At 34.4% G+C, this 20,931-nt stretch overlaps 1 protein-coding gene across 18 annotated transcripts in view; it reads left to right on the forward strand.

The window, feature by feature from the left end:
• MYCBP2 (MYC binding protein 2) overlaps positions 1 to 20,931 on the forward strand; it is a 194,981-nt gene that overhangs the window by 141,358 nt on the left and 32,692 nt on the right. For 9 of the 18 annotated variants that reach the window (XM_035320138.1, XM_035320146.1, XM_035320161.1 and 6 more), the window contains 7 exons: positions 137 to 262; positions 5,544 to 5,729; positions 12,028 to 12,129; positions 14,809 to 16,449; positions 17,509 to 17,678; positions 18,571 to 18,815; positions 19,465 to 19,632. In XM_035320138.1, the coding sequence (XP_035176029.1) occupies positions 137 to 262; positions 5,544 to 5,729; positions 12,028 to 12,129; positions 14,809 to 16,449; positions 17,509 to 17,678; positions 18,571 to 18,815; positions 19,465 to 19,632 (2,638 nt within the window). The remainder of the gene's footprint in view (positions 1 to 136; positions 263 to 5,543; positions 5,730 to 12,027; positions 12,130 to 14,808; positions 16,450 to 17,508; positions 17,679 to 18,570; positions 18,816 to 19,464; positions 19,633 to 20,931) is intronic. The other 9 variants (XM_035320201.1, XM_035320271.1, XM_035320282.1 and 6 more) reach the window with 5 other exon arrangements.

Below are 20,931 nucleotides of genomic sequence, written 5' to 3' on the forward strand. Positions count from 1 at the left end.
AGAAAGAAAGAAAGAAAGAAAGAAAGAAAGAAAGAAAGAAAGAAAGATAAAGCTCCTTTGCCTTGTGTCTCATCTTTCCAATGTGAATCCTTTACTTAAAAGGTCTAATTCTGAAGTGATGTGTTTTTTTTTGCAGAGCAAGTTCTTCTAGACCAGAATGTTCAGACTCCTCCCCCAAGTCCATTTTCAATACAAGCTTTCAGTAAGGGAACAAGCTGTAGTAACGGACAAGGGTTTGATTATGGCCTTGGAAATAACAAAGGTATGTTTTTACATTTACGTTTTATAAAATTATGTTCTTCTCAATTTTGCTTATGTTTCTGTTACTTATTTCCTACTCTTTTAGGCACCATCAGATGTGCTCCAAAAGATAAAACCAGTAACACAGTGAATTTTATAAGGTGTTCTACAATACATGCAACTAATATTGTAGCTGCTTTTTTCTCTAATTTCATTCAGTCTTAGTACTCTATCTAAAAAGGATCATCAAATACTTGTAACTTACCGCTGAGTTTTCTGTAGGGGTAGGCAGAACACTGTAATTCAGAAATGAAAAATATTTCTTAGTAAATCAAGATATGAACACGATTGGATTTAGAAAGTGTGGGTTTTAAAAGATCAGAAACATTTGTAAACACTTCTAAACTGTCTTAACATCTTAAAGTGCTTTTAATTGGCTGACATGGTAGATACCATGTGAGATATATGTTGTAAAACTGAAGTTGTCTTTCAGTCATATGAATACCAGTTAACAATACTGGGAAGTAAATAACCTTATTTATTTTACTGGCAAAATAATAGTTTCTCTTAAGCATAGTTTATTGGTAAGATGTAAGTATAAATAAGCCATCACAGTAAACTCAAATTGCTTGCCTTCTGTTCATTCATTGATTAAATCTAGAATATCTAATAATATAGAAGGGGCTTTTGCTGAGGCAGATGTCTTTGACAATTATTACTGAAACATGTAGCTTTGTCATTTTACTCTTACGACTCTGTACTCCATCCATGCCAGTTAGAACGTGGGCCTTAGGTGTGCTATGTGTTTTTAATACCAACACACATTGTGAGTGATCTCTTAAGCTGGAAAAAAAAAAAAAAAAAAAAAAAAAAAAACACCTTGCTTTAAAGGAAGACATATATAATACATATGGATATATATGATATTCACAGTTCTACTGTTATATATCATTATGCCAGGAGGTTTTAATATTCACATAGAAAGGATAAAATACAGTCAAATATATTCAGGAAAAAAACAAAATTAAGGATATACTAATTTCCCGTTGGAAAACACAGCCGTTAATTATAAGCCTGTCTCTTCTACTGCATGATAACTAAACCTGAAATTATCAAGTAACCTGCAAGCTATTATCACTGTAGTCCCAAGAGTCATGTAGTCACCATCACATATGAGGGTCCTTCATCATAGCATCAAGTTCCTTAAAAAGCTGTAAATCTGCTGACATGCTTTCCTAATGGGCAGTGAAATGTGAGTACTACCATGTGGACATTGGTTGAGAAGTAATGAGCCAACGTTTCTTCCACTGTTCTCCACAGCTGCCCCATACTCAGTTACAGGGCAAGATCAGCAATGCACATAAGAAATCACAGAAATAGTGTTCTTTGGCAGCTTTCTTTATAGGGTCAATTAGATTACTTTATTCATTCTATTTATTGTAACTGCTTCTGAATTGCCAAAGAGCAGGGAGTTGTTGGCAACTATTCATGAAAGAATAAGAGTACTACTTTTCGTCCCCAAAATAGAACTCTTGTATCATTATTTTACATACTGTTGTCTTGCATTCTCAGATCTAGATCTAAGAAGCTTTGAGTTCTGTGGAAAAGAAAGAACTGAAGACAAAAGCACTGTCAGTTGGGATTTTTTTTGAATGAAGCAGTTCTGTTGGAGATGCCTATTTGTCAAAAGAACTTCATGTAGGGATGTGCTAGTTTAATTGCAAATTCAGTCACATTTACATTGGTCCAATGTAAAGATACCCATGTATGAGGTCTGTGTTTACAGTATTGCCTGCAAGACCGAAGACATAACTCCCACAAATGTTCTATTTGATTTAGCTATATCTTCTATGTGTGAGCCTTTTACATTGAGCCTTTTACATTGCAGACAAGTCTTTAAGATTCGTTATGAATGGCCCTATCCCCCTCCACATTTAATTTGAGCAGATAGTTATTTTAAGCAGATAACTTTCAACCTCTTTTCAGAGGTTCTTCCCTTTAAAATAATTATTTATCTATGAAATAGGCCTGTTTGTTTATTTTGCTCATTTACTGGTCATTTATACAAACTGGAACAATTACAACTGAAAATGGACTTAGGTACATTTTCATATATCATCTCATCTTGAAGCATTCTATAGCTTTAGGGAAGGTCTGCTTTGTCTCACAATCATGACCTTTGCAGCAACTCCAAGATTTCCTTATAGACATACCTGCAAGTATCCTGTTTAATGTCACTGTTTAAATAATTCTACTTCCAGACAACTAGCCTTTCCTTACTTTTGAAAGTACTTTTATGTAAAGAAGAAGAGTAAGGTTGACTTTGATATTCCAGAACGTATCAGACACTTAAGCAGATGCTGTTCTTTGTCCAGAGAATGGGATTAACTAAAATAATTTTTTATTAATTTCTAAAAAAATAAATAACAAGGTAACAAGAATCCCATTCTGTTCTGAATTCACAAATGTTAGAAGGAAACATTTTCCTTGTTTGTATTTAAAAAATATTTGGCATCAGCTAGACTTTAAAATACTGAAAGTAATTTATTAGTTCTGAGACAGCATTAAAAGCCACAGGGCTATTGAAGTAGTGCCTGAACCGGGGTTCCTGGACAACCATAGAGGGGAACTACTACTGGCTTGCTGGGCTTTGTGTACTTCTGTAAAAATCATTTCCCAGTCCTCTTCGACCATATAAACAAACAGTAATATTGACAAAACTGATCTTATATATTGTCACACTAGATGATCGTTGGCTGTTAGACATGGTTGCTTTCCAAATATCCCCTCTGCACCTACCCTAAGAAAACGTTAGGAAAGAAACACTGAAAATAATCATTTCATGATACCAGGATTCCATGGTTCTGGAATGTGGTACACAAACAATTTTGTGTTTTCATGTAGTATAAATGTGAATACATTAGGTATTCAATGAGAAAGAATTAACTAACTGTTTTTATGTTTGTTTTTAATAGTGATAACAAAAAGAATTAATGCATTTTGGGACCTGAGAGTCAAGTTCATTTCCGTAGATGCTGAATTCTATAGCTGGCCTGAGAGCTTAATTCATAAGAGAATTTCAAAGGATAAGACTTTCAGTTCTGTGATTCTGCTTTATAAACCATGTGTAGAACTAAGCTGCCATGTCTGATCTTATCACCAGAATTCTTCAGAATTATAAAGATTCACGTAGTAGCAATAGTGATGCTTGTTTAATATCAGACAATGAGGGAGTAGTTTATAATAGTTTAAAAATACAGAGCTACAGTATGTGGAATAGCAGGACGACAGCGATAAATAAGCTGATAGAAAAACAGGTTTTTTTATTTGTATGTATATATATAAATATATACTAGGTCATTCTCAGGAACATAGTGTAGGTACACCTGAATTAGATGCCTTCTTTGGGCTTTTTAGTTTTAGGTCAGCATCTCTTCTCCCTCATTCAGCTTGACTCGTTCAGAGCCAAAAACCACACTTCTCTCTGTGATCGTCTGCACTGTTCTGTGTTCTGAAAGGGCTTATTGCTGTCAGTACTTGAGACTGGATGAAGTCTGGTTTACCAATTCTTGTGGTATGAGTTGTTAGAGCAGTAAGCCCCAGTGAAGCACAGGGGATAGCAGGAAAGACAAAAAAAAAAAAAAAAAAAGTGTTTTAGGTTTTCTAAGGTACTGAGCTAAAAGAATAATCTGCCTCTACATTGTTATTTGCGCTTTGTGTTTCCAGCTGTTAACACAGAATGCAGAACCCAGCTACCTGAGCTGGCTTTCCACTAAAGCAGTGCTAGGTCAGCAGACTTTACTAGTTGAGTTTGTGAATTGTTAAAACAAGTTAGATCTAGAAATAGCATACATACATTCAACTGAAAATGTACAAATCATGATCCGAACAAAACCTGCACAAGTATTTTCACACATGTGATATGGTATAAATAACTTAACCACGTACAGTTGAGAGTTACTGCTGGGTTTTGTCTCCCAGTGTTGGTTCTTTCTCTGATAACCAACATGAGTTATATCCAGAAAAAAAGTATTTTGCAACTCCTGACCTGGAATTAATTTTTTTTCAAGTAGTTACTTTTTAAGAATACCTTCCCAAATATATTACTTACCTCTGGGTTATTGTGGTAGGAAGGATTGCTGTTCAAGTACTGACTCCAGTATTTTTTTTCTATGCTACTTCCAAAATAGTGGAATAAAATTAATGTATTGATATCTATAGGTGATTATTTAGAACTTCCATCTATTTCCTGGTACTTTATTCTTTCATTTTTGAAACTAAAATATCAAGAAAATAAGTATAACATTTAATTTTGGAGTTCTTGGTTAATAATGGTTAAGGGTGGGTTCCATACACCCAGCAGTCTTTCTCTAATTCAATGAAAAGACAACTGATAGTCACCTAAAACTGAGATTCATTGAGCTGAAAATTCTGTATTAGCTGCTATTTTTTTTTTCTACTAGATTTTCTAGAATGCTGTCAAAATTATGTTAATTTGGAGAATAAAGTGCTGCTGTTAGGATTTGGTTGGTGATCATTCAAATCTGCAATGCTCTCAGACTCTTGGTCTCTCTAAGCTCATATGACTAAGCTTACCACAACTTACAACGTGCTATGATAAACTCTGACTTCTTATTGTAGGCTTCATGTATTTCTAATGCTCATATATAGTTTTTCTGGAAATTGGCATTTAGAAATTAAAACCATGTTTTTAACATGCTAGTTTTTGAAGGCCTTCATTTGCCCCACAACGAATGTCTGTAGTTCTTCAGAAAACCAGTGTCAGTTCCTAAATGGTATTTATTTCTTTTAAATGATTTTCAATCTGATCTTGAAAAACAGCATGACAGAATACCTCCTGTAAAGATATTTGCAAAAATGAGCAAATATTTACCAAAGCCTTGGCACAGAAATACACTTGCCAAAGCCTAACTACATGTTATCCTTCCCTTCTCATCAGTTTTTCTAATCTTTATCTGCATGTTCTGTTGCATGTGTGTATTACTGTAAATGCTAAGGATTTCTGTTTTTTCTTGGCTGCTGTGCATTTTTTTAGCAAGGTGAATATAAATCTCTATTTTGAAATGTTTTGAATAACTGCAGTAAACTGTCCATGATTTTTAAAAACCGTGCTTGTACTTTTCACTAATTTTATAGCCATGCATGGGATGAGGTTTTTATGTTTAGCCACAACCAGAGCTGTATGTGGCTAAATAAGAGCTTTCTCTATTATAACCATTGAAACTTTAATTGAGCACCATTTTACTCTGCATTTCTGGAGAATGACAAGTAACAGGTTGTAGTTTTGACTGTTTTGCCCGCTACAGGTGACCAACTGAGTGCCATACTGAATTCCATTCAGTCACGGCCAAATCTCCCAGCTCCTTCCATCTTTGATCAAGCTGCAAAACCTCCCTCTTCCCTAGTCCACAGTCCATTTGTGTTCGGACAGCCCCTTTCCTTCCAGCAGCCTCAGCCACAGCTTCAGAGTAAGTTTGTCAGCCTTACCTGCCTCATCAGTCCATTTCTGCAGCTTTTACGTTGCTGTCCTCAGTTGCTTACCAGCTGCTAATCATCCCTCAATGCATCTTTCTGGTTTTATTTTGTTGAGTTAGTTTTTCATGAATCAGAAGCATGTGAAGGACTGTTCCTTAAAGAAGTATACCTGTTCAACTTTATTTTCAATATTGACAGTATTTTTGCTTTTGTATGTGTCCTGCAGTGCAGATAACATTCATTAAAGTACATTTCCAGTATTGTATGCAACTCTGGGTTTATAATTAAGGTAAATTTATTTTGTAGTACAAAATGTTCTTTTTTAACATAAAAGAATGCAATAAATTCATAGTTTTCAGTTTTCTTACCTCTTAAGTTTTGTTTTTTTTCTTCATCACTTGTAAGTTTTAGGATGTAGCTGGAAAGTTGGAACATGTTGATACTACTTACAAAGCTTTGTATTACTGCATTGGGTTCTCATAAGGTTGGTGTGGAGAAGCAAGTTTGCACCTAGAGGTGAATGAAAGTTAACCTGCTTACTGGTGCGAGACCAGGAAATGGTTTAGGCTTTATTTAGTGAAAAAATAAAAGCTTAGAATTCATTTTGAAGAGCAGATATGGGAGTAAATTCTTCCTTATATAAAGAACACATGTAGCATACTAGTCTTCTCCTCTCACCGGCAGACTATCCTGCAGAAGTAAAATTGTTCTTTCGTGTGGGATGCTGACAGTTCACTCTGTCTACGAAGTCCTGAGTCTCTCCAGCTCAGCTTACACAAGTGCTGTGGGCGAGAACAAGATTAAAATCCGTAGCTCACTTTTATAATGACTATCAGAAATAGTCCAATAGTGACTTCGTATACTTCTACTAGGCTTAAACCAATGTCATGAAAAGAGAATGTTCCAAAACCTGTCTAGATAAAACATGATTGCCAATGGCATCAACAGACCATTGTTGGAAATTTGACAATTGTATGTTCTTTCCCTTAACTTAAATTTTCCTTCTCTTGTCAGAGCTTCTTATTCAGTGTTTCATTACAAATAACCTTAATTGTCTTATTTTAAACTTCAGATTATTTGTTCTTTATTATTTAGACTTGTATAAGAAGAAAAACTGATTTTTTTTTTATTGGCTGCCCCAAAAATGGATTTGTCTTTCCAACAGATGTGGTTGGGTAAAAGATATTCATTAAGTTACAATCCAGGGTATGTGTTTTAATAAGGATCCATGATTCAGAATTAAGCCTTTTTTAATTAAGCCTTTTTTTTTTTTTTTTTTTTTCAGTGAGAGTCTTGGTCTAATATATAAAACAATATCCTCCCCCCACCACCACCCCAAAAAAAAATAATAAAAAAAAAAATAAAATTTCTATCTGATTTGTTACCTCAGCTTAGTATAGATTTTCAGCTGATTTGGTTATTTGACCTTCCAGCAGTATAAACCGAACCAATATTCAACCCCACCTGCTGCACCATTGCAATAACTGTGACTTGATATTAGGACCTTCTTCCTAATAGTTTGTCATGTAATTTAAGATTTCTTGTAAATAATGTTAATTGTGCCCGAAGGAAATAAGTAATAACATTTTTGCTTCCAGGATCAAGAAATCATGAGGGGAAAACAGAACTTTTTTAGTCTTTTGAAAATGTGATAATCCTCGCTTTACCAGTTCATCCAAACATTTTATTTAGAATATTGTCTGAGGCATGGAAGACTATATTTGTGTTCATTTAATAGTCAAGGAAATTATCAGGGATCCTTGAAACTTAAGAAAGGTTATCTAGATCAAATATTTTGGTTTAAACAATTACTCTGATATTACCATATTTCTAAAAACCGTACATATTAGAAAATAATGCATTAATTAGTACTGCATGTTATTAGAACAGCGAGACACATATGCAATACAAATATTTAGACAGAAAAGTTATGTTTAGATCTAATTTTGCTGTGTATTTTTAATGTGTTCAACTTTACAGGTGTATTAGAGCCATAACAGAAACCTTTATAATGTGCCATTTTCCCTCATTATTCCCAAAGCTTCCTGTTACTAAACATGTAATTAGAATTTAAATCCATTAAAAACATATCCCAAGGTCAATTGATTTTTGCCCTAGACATGCTTAGTTACAGTTTCAAATGATGTGCTTTGTCCTTAAGTGCTTCACACAATAAATTTAGATCTAAAAATTAAAACAAATGTTTGTAGTCAATAGCAGCTATATTAAAGGGACCGATAATAGTTTAACAGTTGGAAGTAGATGTTACCTGCCCTAGATTTCCATGCCTGCAGATGTGGAAACAAAGAAACATATGTTTTTTGATTTTAGTCTGAGTAAATAGCTTAGGCTACCACTTACACTTTATGTTCTTCCTCAGTTACCTGTCTTGTTGAGGAGTTTTATTTTGAAACATGATTCTGAGGAATGTTAAGATCATGCTGAACATCCTGTAGATTTATTTCCTTACATAGTTTTTTAGAATATGAAGAAAAAATTTGGTCTGATTGTAATACATACTCCATGCCAGAGACAGATTTTAGTTTTTCTTTAGATAAATTTTTAGGTAGTTGTTCCTTCTGAGGAACAATTTCTGTTCTTGCCATTTGGTTTGGTTTTCCAAACTGATTTAAGGAAGGGGGTAAGGGCTTTTTACAACATATTATTTTCAGATAGTGTCTGGTTATTTTTGCAGAAAAATTAGTGGTCTGGACAACCACTTGTTCAGTTATTATGCTTGAAAAAAAAAAACAAAAAAAAAAACATGAAGTGTATCTGCTATTCTAATCAAATCAGAAATAGATAAATAACAAAAGTCCTGTTCTTTTTGTTTTCACAGAAACATTGGAATTTAATATGGAAGGATTAATATAAAAAAATAAGTGGAAATGGTGTTACTCAGTTTTGTGTTATTTGCTAGGACTCTAGATGCTCATATAAGGGAGAAAAAAGATGAGATACTGCTTTCTTTTTTATGGTGTCAAAGTTAAGATGCTCTCATCATGTGTTTTAATTTTTTGTAAATCGTTTTTATGCAGATAAGTCCAAAAAAGGCAGAAGAGATGGCATAACCTACATGGAGTTTAGAAACAGCTATATTGATTTGGAAACTTAGCCAGGATCTTTTTTCCAGGAAGAGAACAAGTCTATATGTGTTTCTTCCTTGATTATTTCAATGAAACATTTTGTAATTACTCCAGCCTGAATATGCTTGCTTCTGAGAAATCTGTAAGATCATCCATAACAGATTTGCTCAGGACCACAGCTTCCCACAGCTGCAGTATGGCAGACCGTTCTGCCATTTTTCTTCACATCTGTTTTGCTATGGCAAGTGAAAAACAAATGTATAGACTGAAGAGGCTTTAGACTCCCTCGTAAGCCTCATCTATCAGAGTCTAACTCTTCCACTGTTGCCCTGGCAAGTCACTCTGAGCAGTTTGCACAGCACAGCTGTTGTTCCCTGACTCATCTCAATCCAGGCAGAAGGTGCAGTGCTGAGCTGCTGTTCAGTATATTCATGGTGTCTTGTGAATCACACCGACTCCTTCTGTGTCACACTGAAATGACGTAAATGTCATGTAAGAAGCCTAAGAGTATTGGTTTGACTTTTTTTTTCTTCCTGATGGTTCTTACTGCCAAAGCTTCATTCCTGAACTAAGTTAAACTGTTTCACACCTTAGGTTTTAAAGATTGGGTCTTCTAAGCTATGTACAAAGTGTACATATTTTTTTTTTCTGTGCCAAACAGTTCAAACCCAAAACCATCTCTGGGGCAGTTTGGAGGACAAGTATAAACTGTGTCAAGCTTTATTTTAGAAATAAATCTGGCTTATTGCCTTCAAAATTTATAAAATCATAGATTCATTATTACAAATTTGTAGATTAATTTTATATATTGCTCTAGCACAGATATACTTCTTTCAATTCATATATTTAAGTGATTCAAGCGTTGGTGATCCAAGCCCTGCCTTTGGGTAATAAACACAAATATTATGTTTGCAATGCACTAATATTTTTATAATTTCAGCTTTTGCTTTACTCATTCATTCCCCACTAATGCTATCTAATACTACTTTCCCTTTTTAATATTGATATTCAGATGTTTGACTTCTGTATATTCTTGTACTTACAAGCAAAAAGAATCTTTATCAGCACAGCATTTGGCATTTTTCAAGATGTGAAAAAAAAAATAAGAGGCATACATTGCTTAGGCAAAAGGGCAAAATCAGGTCAGTGCATTCCTTCATCATCGTCATGCAGAAAGGCAGAAAAGGAGTGGCATTTCAGAAGAAACTTTAACTTATCTCCACAATCCAGAGACATCTTACTCTCTTTCAGAGTTTAAAAAAAGACTAAGATGGACCAGTTGGCAGTATGTCATGCCTTCTGGTTTGGTTTATCAGCTTTTCCTCAGAGGATGCAGGCACTGCTTGTAGAAGACTGCATCCTGGCACAGGAATTGAGCTGCCTCTTAGGTCTCCACGTTGTGTAGCTTTTCAAGCTGGAGCTATTTCCATGTAGAGGGAAAGAATGTGACCAACGATGAACCGTCACATTCAGTTCAGACTTGGTAGAGCTTATCTACTGTTTTTTGAAGTCTTTGTAGTCCTTGAGGGTGACTCAAAAAGCAAGAATCATATCCCTGTGGCTGATCAGCTGTCCTCGATAGGCATAGATTGTTTCCCAAGGCAGCAAGAAGACTGTGGGGAAACTCATTCTCTCTGAGCGACAGTCTCCTTGAAATAACTGAAAACCAATAGTGTTCAACATAAACTAAATTACAGCATTATAAAATGTAAGCATTCTCAGACATAGGGTGAAAGAATTTAATGAAAATGTGCATACATTAAATTGGATTTAATAAAGATTTTCATTTAATTATTCTTATAGTGGTAAACCTTACATATCAAATTGACATTTTTAGCCTTGTATTTACAGAATTGTTCCTCTAATGCTACTTAGTGTTTCTAATGTGTTTTTCTGCATTTTAACTTCAAAAATTGATGGAGTGACATCCTGCTGCTCAGAAGCTATACAGTTAGTGTATGGTCTTAGCAAGGTTTTTGTAGGCATCCAAGTAAGCAATACTATTCTTAAATTTATGCTAACACTGGAATGAGAAAATTTAGATCATTTTATTATTTTAAATAATGAAGGTTTTGCATCTAGTATGTGTGAACACCTCATTGTAGAGTCTATAGAACTATTGCTTGTTGCTTAAGGTAGGGTTTTTAATGTATTCATGTACAAGTTAGTAAATGTAGTACCAGAACAACAACAAAGTCTTCAGCAGTGCAGGAATTCAATCACTTATTTTCAAGGCAATTTTCTTCTATTTGTACAAAAGTGTATTTCTGAATCTGAGTATCTTCTAATATACAAAATCCCGTTATAATTATTAATGCAATAAGAATTTAACTTATTTTCTCTAAAAAAAAAAAAAAAAAAAAGGAATAAGAAATGAAATTAGAATTAAAGACATATATATAATATGAAAGTAAAATTATAGAAACATAGACTTGAAATTACAAGTCCCTGCTGTTATCTTACTCTGGTGTGGATTATACCAGAATTTAACTTTTTTTTTTTTTTTTTTTTTTTTTTTTTTTCCTAAAGGCAAAATTGTTTTTAAGGGCTGGTACAGACTTGTTCTCATGTCTATACTGTTCGATAGGAACTCTTCTACTGCTAGTTATGTCTCTAGATAGTATTGAGAGACTAAAGTTCACATTACATGGGTTTTTCAAAACATGACGTTACAAATGTGCATTCAGATTTGAAAAAAAAAAAAAAAGCATTGGTGGGTTTCATATATTTTTCATCATTCTTTCCAATGATAAATGACTTTCCAACACAAACATCCAGATATTCTCTATTTTTACCAAAAGAATGTGAGAAATGGTCACCTAAAAAGATAATATAGTTTTCAGTAATTAATCTCTGAACTTACAGATTAAATGCTCACGTTTGAAAACAGAGTTCAGTTCAAAATTGGATACTGTTAGTTTTATAATAAACCATAAATCTGATTGGCTGCTTCTTAAATATTGCATTTTAGTTCCTAGAAGTTAATATTTAATTCACAAAATATTTTTATTGTAATTATTATTTTAAATTCATGTCAAGAAAAGCATTTTGAAGTAACTGTTTCTCATTTAAAACTAATGTAGGAGTCTCAATGAATTCAAGAATATCTAACAGAGGAGATGCATATCATTTGAAATGCTTGTTTTTCTCTGCTATTTTTTCCATTGAATCTGTCCTGCTTCTGTGCAACTGTTTTCCACTGTAGAAACTTCATCCTGCTGCCTTGCTTCTCGTGAGCGTATTTACAAATCTAGTGATGTAGCTGGGCCTGCCTCTGCTATTTCATCTCTCTCTCACAAACTGAAGGGTGGGTATGCATGCAAACATAGCAAGGTTACTCAGATTTTACATTCAAAGTGTTTTTTTTTCTCCTTCCATTCATTTTCATGTCATTCATTTAATGAAATTCTGTTTGGAAAGGAAACGTTCAAGTTTTTTTATTTGTTGGAAGTTCTCTTATAATCATTTGGTGTTGCTTTGCTGAGTGGCAGTGATTTCATTCTATGTGATTTAGCTATCTCTTACAGCTTTGTGAACAGAAAGGTGACTGTTATTCTAGTCTAAAAATAATCTATTTTCAAACAATAGGCAAAAAAAATATGGAAGAAGAAAGGGGTAAATCATGGCTTTTTTCTTTGTTTATAGATAAATCAGTTTGATACGTAATTAGGCAGTTTTTCATTTGGGGGATTTTTTTAGTGCTGACAGTTTAGAATGCTAATTAGGTCTATTTACATATATAAGAACAAATCTAAAATCTTTTTTTTAAAAAAAAAAAACAAAAACATTATTGCTAAAAGGTATTGCTAGGTCATGCCTTTCACAAATAGTTTTGTTCTAGAATGTTTTCCTGCTTGATTTTCACTGGTAATGCATATACTTTGAAAGTGATACATTGCTGAATGGTTTACTGTGTTTCATGTCCTCTCAGAAGACTAGTGTCTTCTGTTCACTGTTTTTTTTTACTTCAGGAGGAATTCTGTACAATATCTTTAAATGATCATATCTATAGTTTTTTCTCAGCTGGCAAGCCTTAAATTCAGACTTTTGTTTGTTTATTTCTGGGAGAAGCGTTTATGAAGTAATTATTTTCATTTCTGAATTCATATATCACAAAGTAGACATCTTAAAAATAGTTCTTCAATTTAAAACTGAGCTGGCATAAGCAAAATGGTTGGACAAAAATGAATAAGCATTTTTATTTTTTTCTTTTAGCAAGAAAAATCATTTTATAAAACATGGTGTACCATGCTATTTCTTCGTTTCCTCTTCCCCCCTGCTCAAAACAAATAAAGATGCATAAGAAAAAAGACTAACGACAGATTGGATTCTCAAAACTGATTATGAAGATATATGAAATGTTCTCATTGTATTCTGCTGTTTACATTTAGTATATTATTCCTGAATACAGAGAAAATATTTGTTTTCTGCATGGACAAGTACAAACTCCTACTGTGTCCCATGTGCTAGAAAGCAAGGAGAGTACCCTTACCTTAAAGTTTGTTAAATATTCCAATATCGGTATTCTTCACTTTTTTCTGTTGTTGTTTGTTTTGCTATAAGCTACTTAAATATGGAAAGATCATAATAATAAGAATTACATCTGGATTTCTAGTCTTTGTTCCAAAATATTTATTTATTTATTTATTTATTGTGAGATTTTAACGGTATCAGTAGGAAAAATAAATCAGATCTTTCAGTGCTTCTTACATATATTCTAGCATAGGAATAAGGCTTCATGCTTGGGAACTAGAAGAATTTAGAATTCCATACTGCAGAAAGAGGTAAACATGGAAGATAGTGAATGAAGATGAGTGTGAATCATCTGTTCACATTAGAAAATACGGTCCAATCTTGCAGACGTTCTCTGATTAATTTAAACTTTTTTTCACAAATAATTGTTTCCCCCAAAATGTGCCTGGACCATTGAAAATAGCATTTTAGTGTCTAGAAAAAGTTTAAAAAATAAAAATCCACAGTATTGTGACCTCCTTTTACAAGCTTTACAAGAGAAACTACTTCATTTTAACTAATGAAAATACATCCAAAACAGAAGGACTAAACTATATGTTCGAGTATGTTCAAGACTTTGCAGTGTAATGCCTTGTGGAGAGAGTTATATATAATTATGCATTCATGATTGCTGCATTGCTTACCAGTAATTTAAACATTGTCTTAATTTTCAAAATACAGTTCTACAAGAGAGACTGAGTATGTTCATAGAATTATTAGAAGTAGATTGCTTTAACAATCTACTTACTTGCATATACTTGTTTGGCATTTATTTATTTCTTTTATTCTCCGAATTAATATATGTACAAAGTCAGTGTCCGTAAGAACTATAGGTCACTGCATCAGACTATGAGGACATGATGGTTGATGGTATAGCTTTAGTTGTAATAGAAGAAGTTTGTTAAGAGTAGGTTATTGTTCTGGTAGAAGAACATTGATAGCATGTGCTCTTAAAAATGTGGGTACTTCAGGTTATCAGTGTGAACGGTTTTAAGCAAGTTTGCAATCGTTTTACACAATTTGCCTTATAATTGTATTTTCTTCCTTTGTTTTCTAACTTTTGAACATTAGATATATAAATATATCTGGTCACACATGTGATCTTTATGCCAGTCTCTTGTTTCAATCGGTCTGACGCACAGAGACAGTAAAGAAATAACCTGTGGTTTCTGTTACAACTGGAGTAAACTTAGTTAATTCCTGGCATTCTAGCTAAGGCAGTAAATTGTGCTTCCTTTATCTGAGTTTTGTGGAAATAGTGAACCATGCCTTTTGATGCCTCCATAGTAGTGTTTTCTGTAAAGATTTCCTAACCAATGTTTGGAGATGTATATTTGAACGTTTCTTTAGAAGAAGAAAAGTATCAATATAATACTAGTGAAAAAAGATCTCCTTAGACTTATTTGCATTATTCGTTTTGTATTATTAAAAGTATCGCTGTCAAAATGTAATAACTCTAAAATATACTAAACAGGTGACCGAGTGAATTTCACAGGAGCTGCTAGACCGATTTCTCCAGCAGGAAAATCAGACATGTCAAAACACAGAGCTGACAGCAGGTCACCCAAGCTTGATGTGCGAATGAACAGAGCTGCTGCTGACCAGAAGAAACCCAGGAATACAGAAGGGTTATCTGCCAGTGAATCTCTTCTGCTGAAATCAGATGCTGCAAAATTGCGGTCAGATTCTCACAGTAGATCTTTGTCTCCAAATCATAACACTTTGCAAACACTAAAAACTGATGGAAGAACTACTACTGGTCTGAGAGCTGAATCTCCAGGGCCAGGAACTCGGTCATCTTCTCCAAAGACAAAGACGCTTACAGCAGTTAGGCCTGGTGCTAGTTCTCCACGGTCCTCCTCGCCTCATGATAAAACTCTACCTCAGAAAGCTCCATCTCCAGTAAAAACAAAGCTTGATCCTCCTCGAGAACGTTCCAAATCAGATTCTTACACGTTAGATCCAGACACCCTTCGCAAAAAGAAAGTACCTCTAACAGAACCCTTAAGAGGGAGGTCCACTTCACCCAAACCAAAAATTATTACAAAAGATGGAAAACCTGTTACCGAAACTGAAAACAGAGCTCCGTCCCCTCATGTTGTACAAGAAAATCTTCACAGTGAGGTTGTTGAAGTGTGTACGTCAAGTACTTTAAAGACTAACAGCATTACAGATAGCACCTGTGAAGACAACACAGAATTCAGAAGTCTGGATGATGGTTCTAATAAAGTTCATTTCAGCATAGGAAAAGCACCCCTGAAAGATGAGCAAGACATGAGAGCATCTCCAAAAGTGAGCCGTAAATGTGCTGGTAGGCACACAAGACCCAAAAAGGAGAAATCCAGTTTTCTTTTCAAAGGAGATGGATCCAAACCTGTAGAGCCAGCCAAGCAAGCAATGTCACCTTCTGTCGCAGAATGTGCTAGAGCTGTATTCGCTGCGTTTCTTTGGCATGAGGGAATAGTTCATGATGCTATGGCTTGTTCATCTTTTTTGAAGTTTAATCCAGAACTGTCCAAAGAGCATGCACCAATACGAAGCAGTCTTAATCAACAACCTGCAGAGGAAAAAGAAACCAAGTTAAAAAATAGACATTCATTGGAAATATCATCTGCTCTTAATATGTTTAACATTGCACCGCATGGACCAGATATATCTAAAATGGGTAGCATCAACAAGAACAAAGTCCTCTCAATGTTAAAAGAACCACCTTTGCATGAAAAGTGTGAGGATGGAAAAACTGAAACTACCTCTTTTGAAACATCCAGTCACCACACGATGAAATCCAAGTCTCCTCTTCCATTAACACTGCAGCACTTGGTAGCTTTCTGGGAAGATATTTCTTTAGCAACTATTAAAGCAGCATCCCAAAATATGATTTTTCCAAGTCCTGGTTCTTGTGCAGTGTTGAAGAAGAAGGAAAGTGACAAAGATAACAAGAAAACCAAAAAAGAGAAAAAGAAAAAGGAAAAGGTTGAGACTAGGCCAAGGGGAAATCTTTTTGGTGAGATGGCCCAGCTTGCAGTAGGAGGACCTGAAAAAGACACCATCTGTGAGTTGTGTGGAGAATCCCATCCATATCCAGTGACTTACCACATGAGACAGGCTCATCCAGGTAAGATGAGATTATTTTTTTCCTGTATCTGTCTGCAAAATATATTATACACATACATTTTCGAATTTATTGCTGTTATGAAAATAAGTCAGGCTGCCTTGTCTAATGTTTTACACAGTTTACCATATATGCTAAATTTAAGCTCAGTGCCCTGAACACTTGTGTAAGTAATTTCAAGTACATACAGATTTGAGCACTGAAACATGAAGATTTTTTTTGAAACAAGACCAAAACAACAAGCTGGCTTTACAGTACCTCTCCAGAAAAGTGCGGTTTGTTACACTTTAGGACTTCGAACTGTGCTGAAAAAATTGGAAGTAAAAGTATCAAATTTTGTTAATTAAAGTGTCAGTGAAATTTTCTACTACTAATCTGATGTGTCATCACTTGATATCACTGACTCCCATCTTTTGGTTTTAAATGTATCTTTAGAAAATAAAAATCAAGTTAGTGTTTAGAGTTGTAAACTTTAATCAGAAGGCAATTTATAAAATACAGCCTGAATCTTCTGTTTTGTCCCTCTACACATGTACCTGAATCTCTTAAGGAGGTTGTTTAATTTTAGGAAAATTAGGGAAATCATTATTAGCTAAACATTACCTCTGGAAGTTTACTTCTGGATTACTTCTGGTGTATTGGAAGTTAAAGCTTGTTAAAGAACCTCAATATTCAGCAATTACCGATGCTCTGAAATTTTCTGAGAAACAGTAATCAGCAAAGGAATGCACTTTATTCCCATTTAAGCTTTATTAGCATGTTATTCATTTCTGAATAACTGTCGATGTGCTGGATAACACTGTTGATGTGCTGGACAAGTTTATAGTAAACACTTGAAAACTACAGTGTGTTTGCATTCTTCAGATGCTGCATGGGCATGCACCCTGTTTTTCGTTCGTTTCTTTCCTTTAATGAGTTGAGAAATATAGAAAAGGAGAAAAATAGGCCAGGAAAAGACAAGCATCTTCCTCCCTTGCATCCCTGTTTGGGGGATTGGAAAAAAAAAATCCTTACTTTGAAATAACTTATTTATTTATTTATGCATTTATTTACCTTGCATAGGTTGTGGCCGTTATGCAGGTGGCCAAGGTTATAATAGCATTGGACACTTCTGTGGAGGATGGGCTGGTAACTGTGGTGATGGGGGTATTGGAGGAAGCACTTGGTATTTGGTTTGTGATCGATGCAGAGAAAAATATCTCCGTGAAAAGCAAGCAGCAGCAAGAGAAAAGGTATTTTTTATCTGTTTCTCTTATGTTTAGCTCTCTATCTGCTTAATAGTAACACATTCACAACTTTAAAATAGGGTTTGAAAACTTTGGAATTTCAGAATTTTAGAAGGTTTTGAAATACCTGCTAATGTCATTGGTAGGCAATAAGACAGAAACTCTAGCAAACTAGAGGCCAGTCTGCCTCACCTCAAATCCTGGGAAGGTGATGGAGAACATGATCCTGGAGATGATTTCCAACCATATGAAGGACAAGAAGGTGATTAGGGACTGTGAGTTTTAATTTCTGAACGGAAGATCATATTTGACCAACCTAATAGTCTTCTACAGCAAGATGACTGGCTTGGCAGAGAAGGGGATAGCAATAGATACTGATTATCTTGACTTTAGCAAGGCTTTGACACTCTTCATTGACAAACTGATTGAGGAAGTAACAATTCTGTTCAAAGTGAGGAGTCTTGTTACTTGAGATCATAACCAGGTCTTTCTGTGATGACATAACCAAACTTGGGCGAACTAGAGCAATTTTTAATTGTAATAGAATGAAACGTGTTTCTCTAATACTGGTCTTGCCATGACCAATTTCAAATTATTGCTTAAAATACACAAATATGTGGAGTTTTTTTAAGATAAGCAGAACAATGCTAATTTAACTTGAATGAATGATACTAGATCTATTGAAACTTTTTGCACACATAATTCATCCTGAGGCAAACATGAAAACTTTCAGTTGTTATTAAAAGTTTGCAAGGTTTGGAAAATAATAGAAGCGACGTTGTATAACAGAAAGCATCATTTTACAACAGGAAGAATCAAGCAACTTTCCTATGTGACAATTGTCAGTTCTTCTTGCGATGAAGAATAATATAACTTTTTTAAAAATCAATTTCTATAGATTAAACAATCTAGGAGAAAACCAATGCAAGTTAAGACTCCTCGTGCCTTGCCAACCATGGAAGCTCATCAAGTGATTAAAGCCAATGCACTGTATTTGCTGTCACTGAGCAGTGCTGCTGAACCCAGTATCCTCTGCTATCACCCTGCAAAAGCATTCCAGTCTCAACTTCCCAGCGTCAAAGAAGGAATTTCCGAAGACTTTCCCATTAAAATGCCGTGTCTCTATCTACAGACTTTAGCAAGGTAATTAAAGGAAGTATATGCATATTGATTATAATACTCATCTATTTAGTGTTTAAATAAAAATATGGATAGAAACTAAACTAAAACTTACATAAAAATACCTATTTTCCAAATTTGTCGTGATCTTTGTTCTTCTATTTCCATGATATTGTTCAATTTTTTACATTGTATTTGCTCCAAGGAATAAATACACACTAAGTAGCTCTAGGATGCTAAATATTTTTAGCAGCGTTAGTTTATGTACAAAGAATTTAGAATTTTGTGAAGTGTTTAACTTTCTGTGTTACTCTAGCAGATACGGTCTTCGGAATTCAAAATAGTAAGAAGGAAGCCAGAAAACCTGGGCTTGCCCCGTGTGTCTGAGTAGATCTCACTGTAGCGTCTCACATTTATGATGAATGTACATTTGGCTATAAAGTATATGATGAAAAGATAGTGCATGGTGATCCCCACCCTGTGTTAGTTACTGTTTAGTTCACTAGTTGGAAATGCCAGTGTATTTTGCGTGAACATAGAAATTCCAACTAGTTTAAATACATTAGGTGAATGGTAAATGGTGTGAACTGTCTGAATGTATTTGCAAAGGAGTATGTTGTATGTGTATTTCAGTAACTTTTAATCCTAATTTATAAAATGTAATTTGATGTAGGCATCATCATGAAAACTTTGTTGGGTACCAGGATGACAACCTCTTCCAGGATGAGATGAGGTACCTGCGCTCAACTTCAGTACCTGCACCATACATCTCAGTTACTCCCGATGCAAGCCCTAATGTCTTTGAAGAGCCAGAGAGTAACATGAAATCTATGCCCCCAAGGTACTTCCTTGTAATTCTAAGTACTACAAAGCATTGGCATAACCCCAAATTCTAAAAAAAAAAAAAAATATATAAAAATAATGGAAAACTTTGCTGTAGTTGAGTAGCTAAAGTACCAGGTCAGCCCCAGTCCATCTCTTGAAATGACAGCAAAAAAAACAAAGCCCCATGAAACTGTAGTTATAAAAATATCTTCAGTAAATCATAGTATATCAAATGTATTTTCAACCACTAGCAAGCAATGCAAATTTCAAAATCATATTTGAAACTTCAAGGGTAATTCAGACTAGTTGCTTCTCTTTAGAAACATATTGATTGCACAGCCTATATAAATATATATGTATAAAACAAACAGACAAAACCTATATGTTCAGAAACTGATGAAGGACTCTTCGTGTACCTCAGGGAAACTTATCCATAGCAATGGTCCAAGAAAAATATCTGGTGCCAACTACCTGAAATTTAGTACTTTTTTTACCTTGTTCCATTCTGTAATAGGACTGATTGTGGTGTCGATATACTACCTTTTTGAAAAGAAGTAGCTCTTGCTTTCAAGATCTCATTCTGAAGGGAAGTTTGAACCAAAGGGAATTTCATTACTATACATTTTCAGTGCAGAAGGTGCTGCTTCTTCCTGTAGGAAGTTAAAATGTCATGGAAGAAATGGCAGGTTAATGCTACATAGGACCAAGAGCGATAGGTGATTTCTGCCACGTTAAACCATTTCCTTATCTCATTAAGTTTACTATAAACTAACTAAAGCAATTAAAAATTTTGTTTTGTTTTGTTTTGCCTAGGGAAAAAAGGCTCTTACTGATACTTAATAATAGTACTGAATCAACACAGATGCTTGAAGTTTTCATATGTTGGTGATTCCACATATTATAATGAGGATGTAATGAAAGGAAAACTTGCTTTTAATCTGTTTTTGTTTCAAGATGTTATTTTATACTGACTGAAAAAAACAGTTTGTTGGAATACTACAATCTACAATGTAGTCTTTTCAGAAATAGAAATTTTCTAACAAAACTCCTTAAGAGTGCATCGTATTGGTATATTCCTTTATTAAAACTGTGGACTCCATGGTCTCCTGAGGCCTATAGGGACAGCATAATCTGGGAGTTCTTCTGCAGACTGTAAGAAGTCCTCTGAAGGTAAGGAGTACAACATGTCAGAGGCATAGCCATAGCAATTGAAAATTGTCTTTAAGGCCAGTGATGTTGGAAACTTCCTTCACATAAAGTTCTAAATTTCAGTTGGCTTGCATATTAAAAATTCACTTCATAGATGTTTTCACAT

Source organism: Oxyura jamaicensis, chromosome 1, assembly GCF_011077185.1.
Source record: "Oxyura jamaicensis isolate SHBP4307 breed ruddy duck chromosome 1, BPBGC_Ojam_1.0, whole genome shotgun sequence".
In the NCBI taxonomy this organism is placed as follows: domain Eukaryota; kingdom Metazoa; phylum Chordata; class Aves; order Anseriformes; family Anatidae; genus Oxyura; species Oxyura jamaicensis.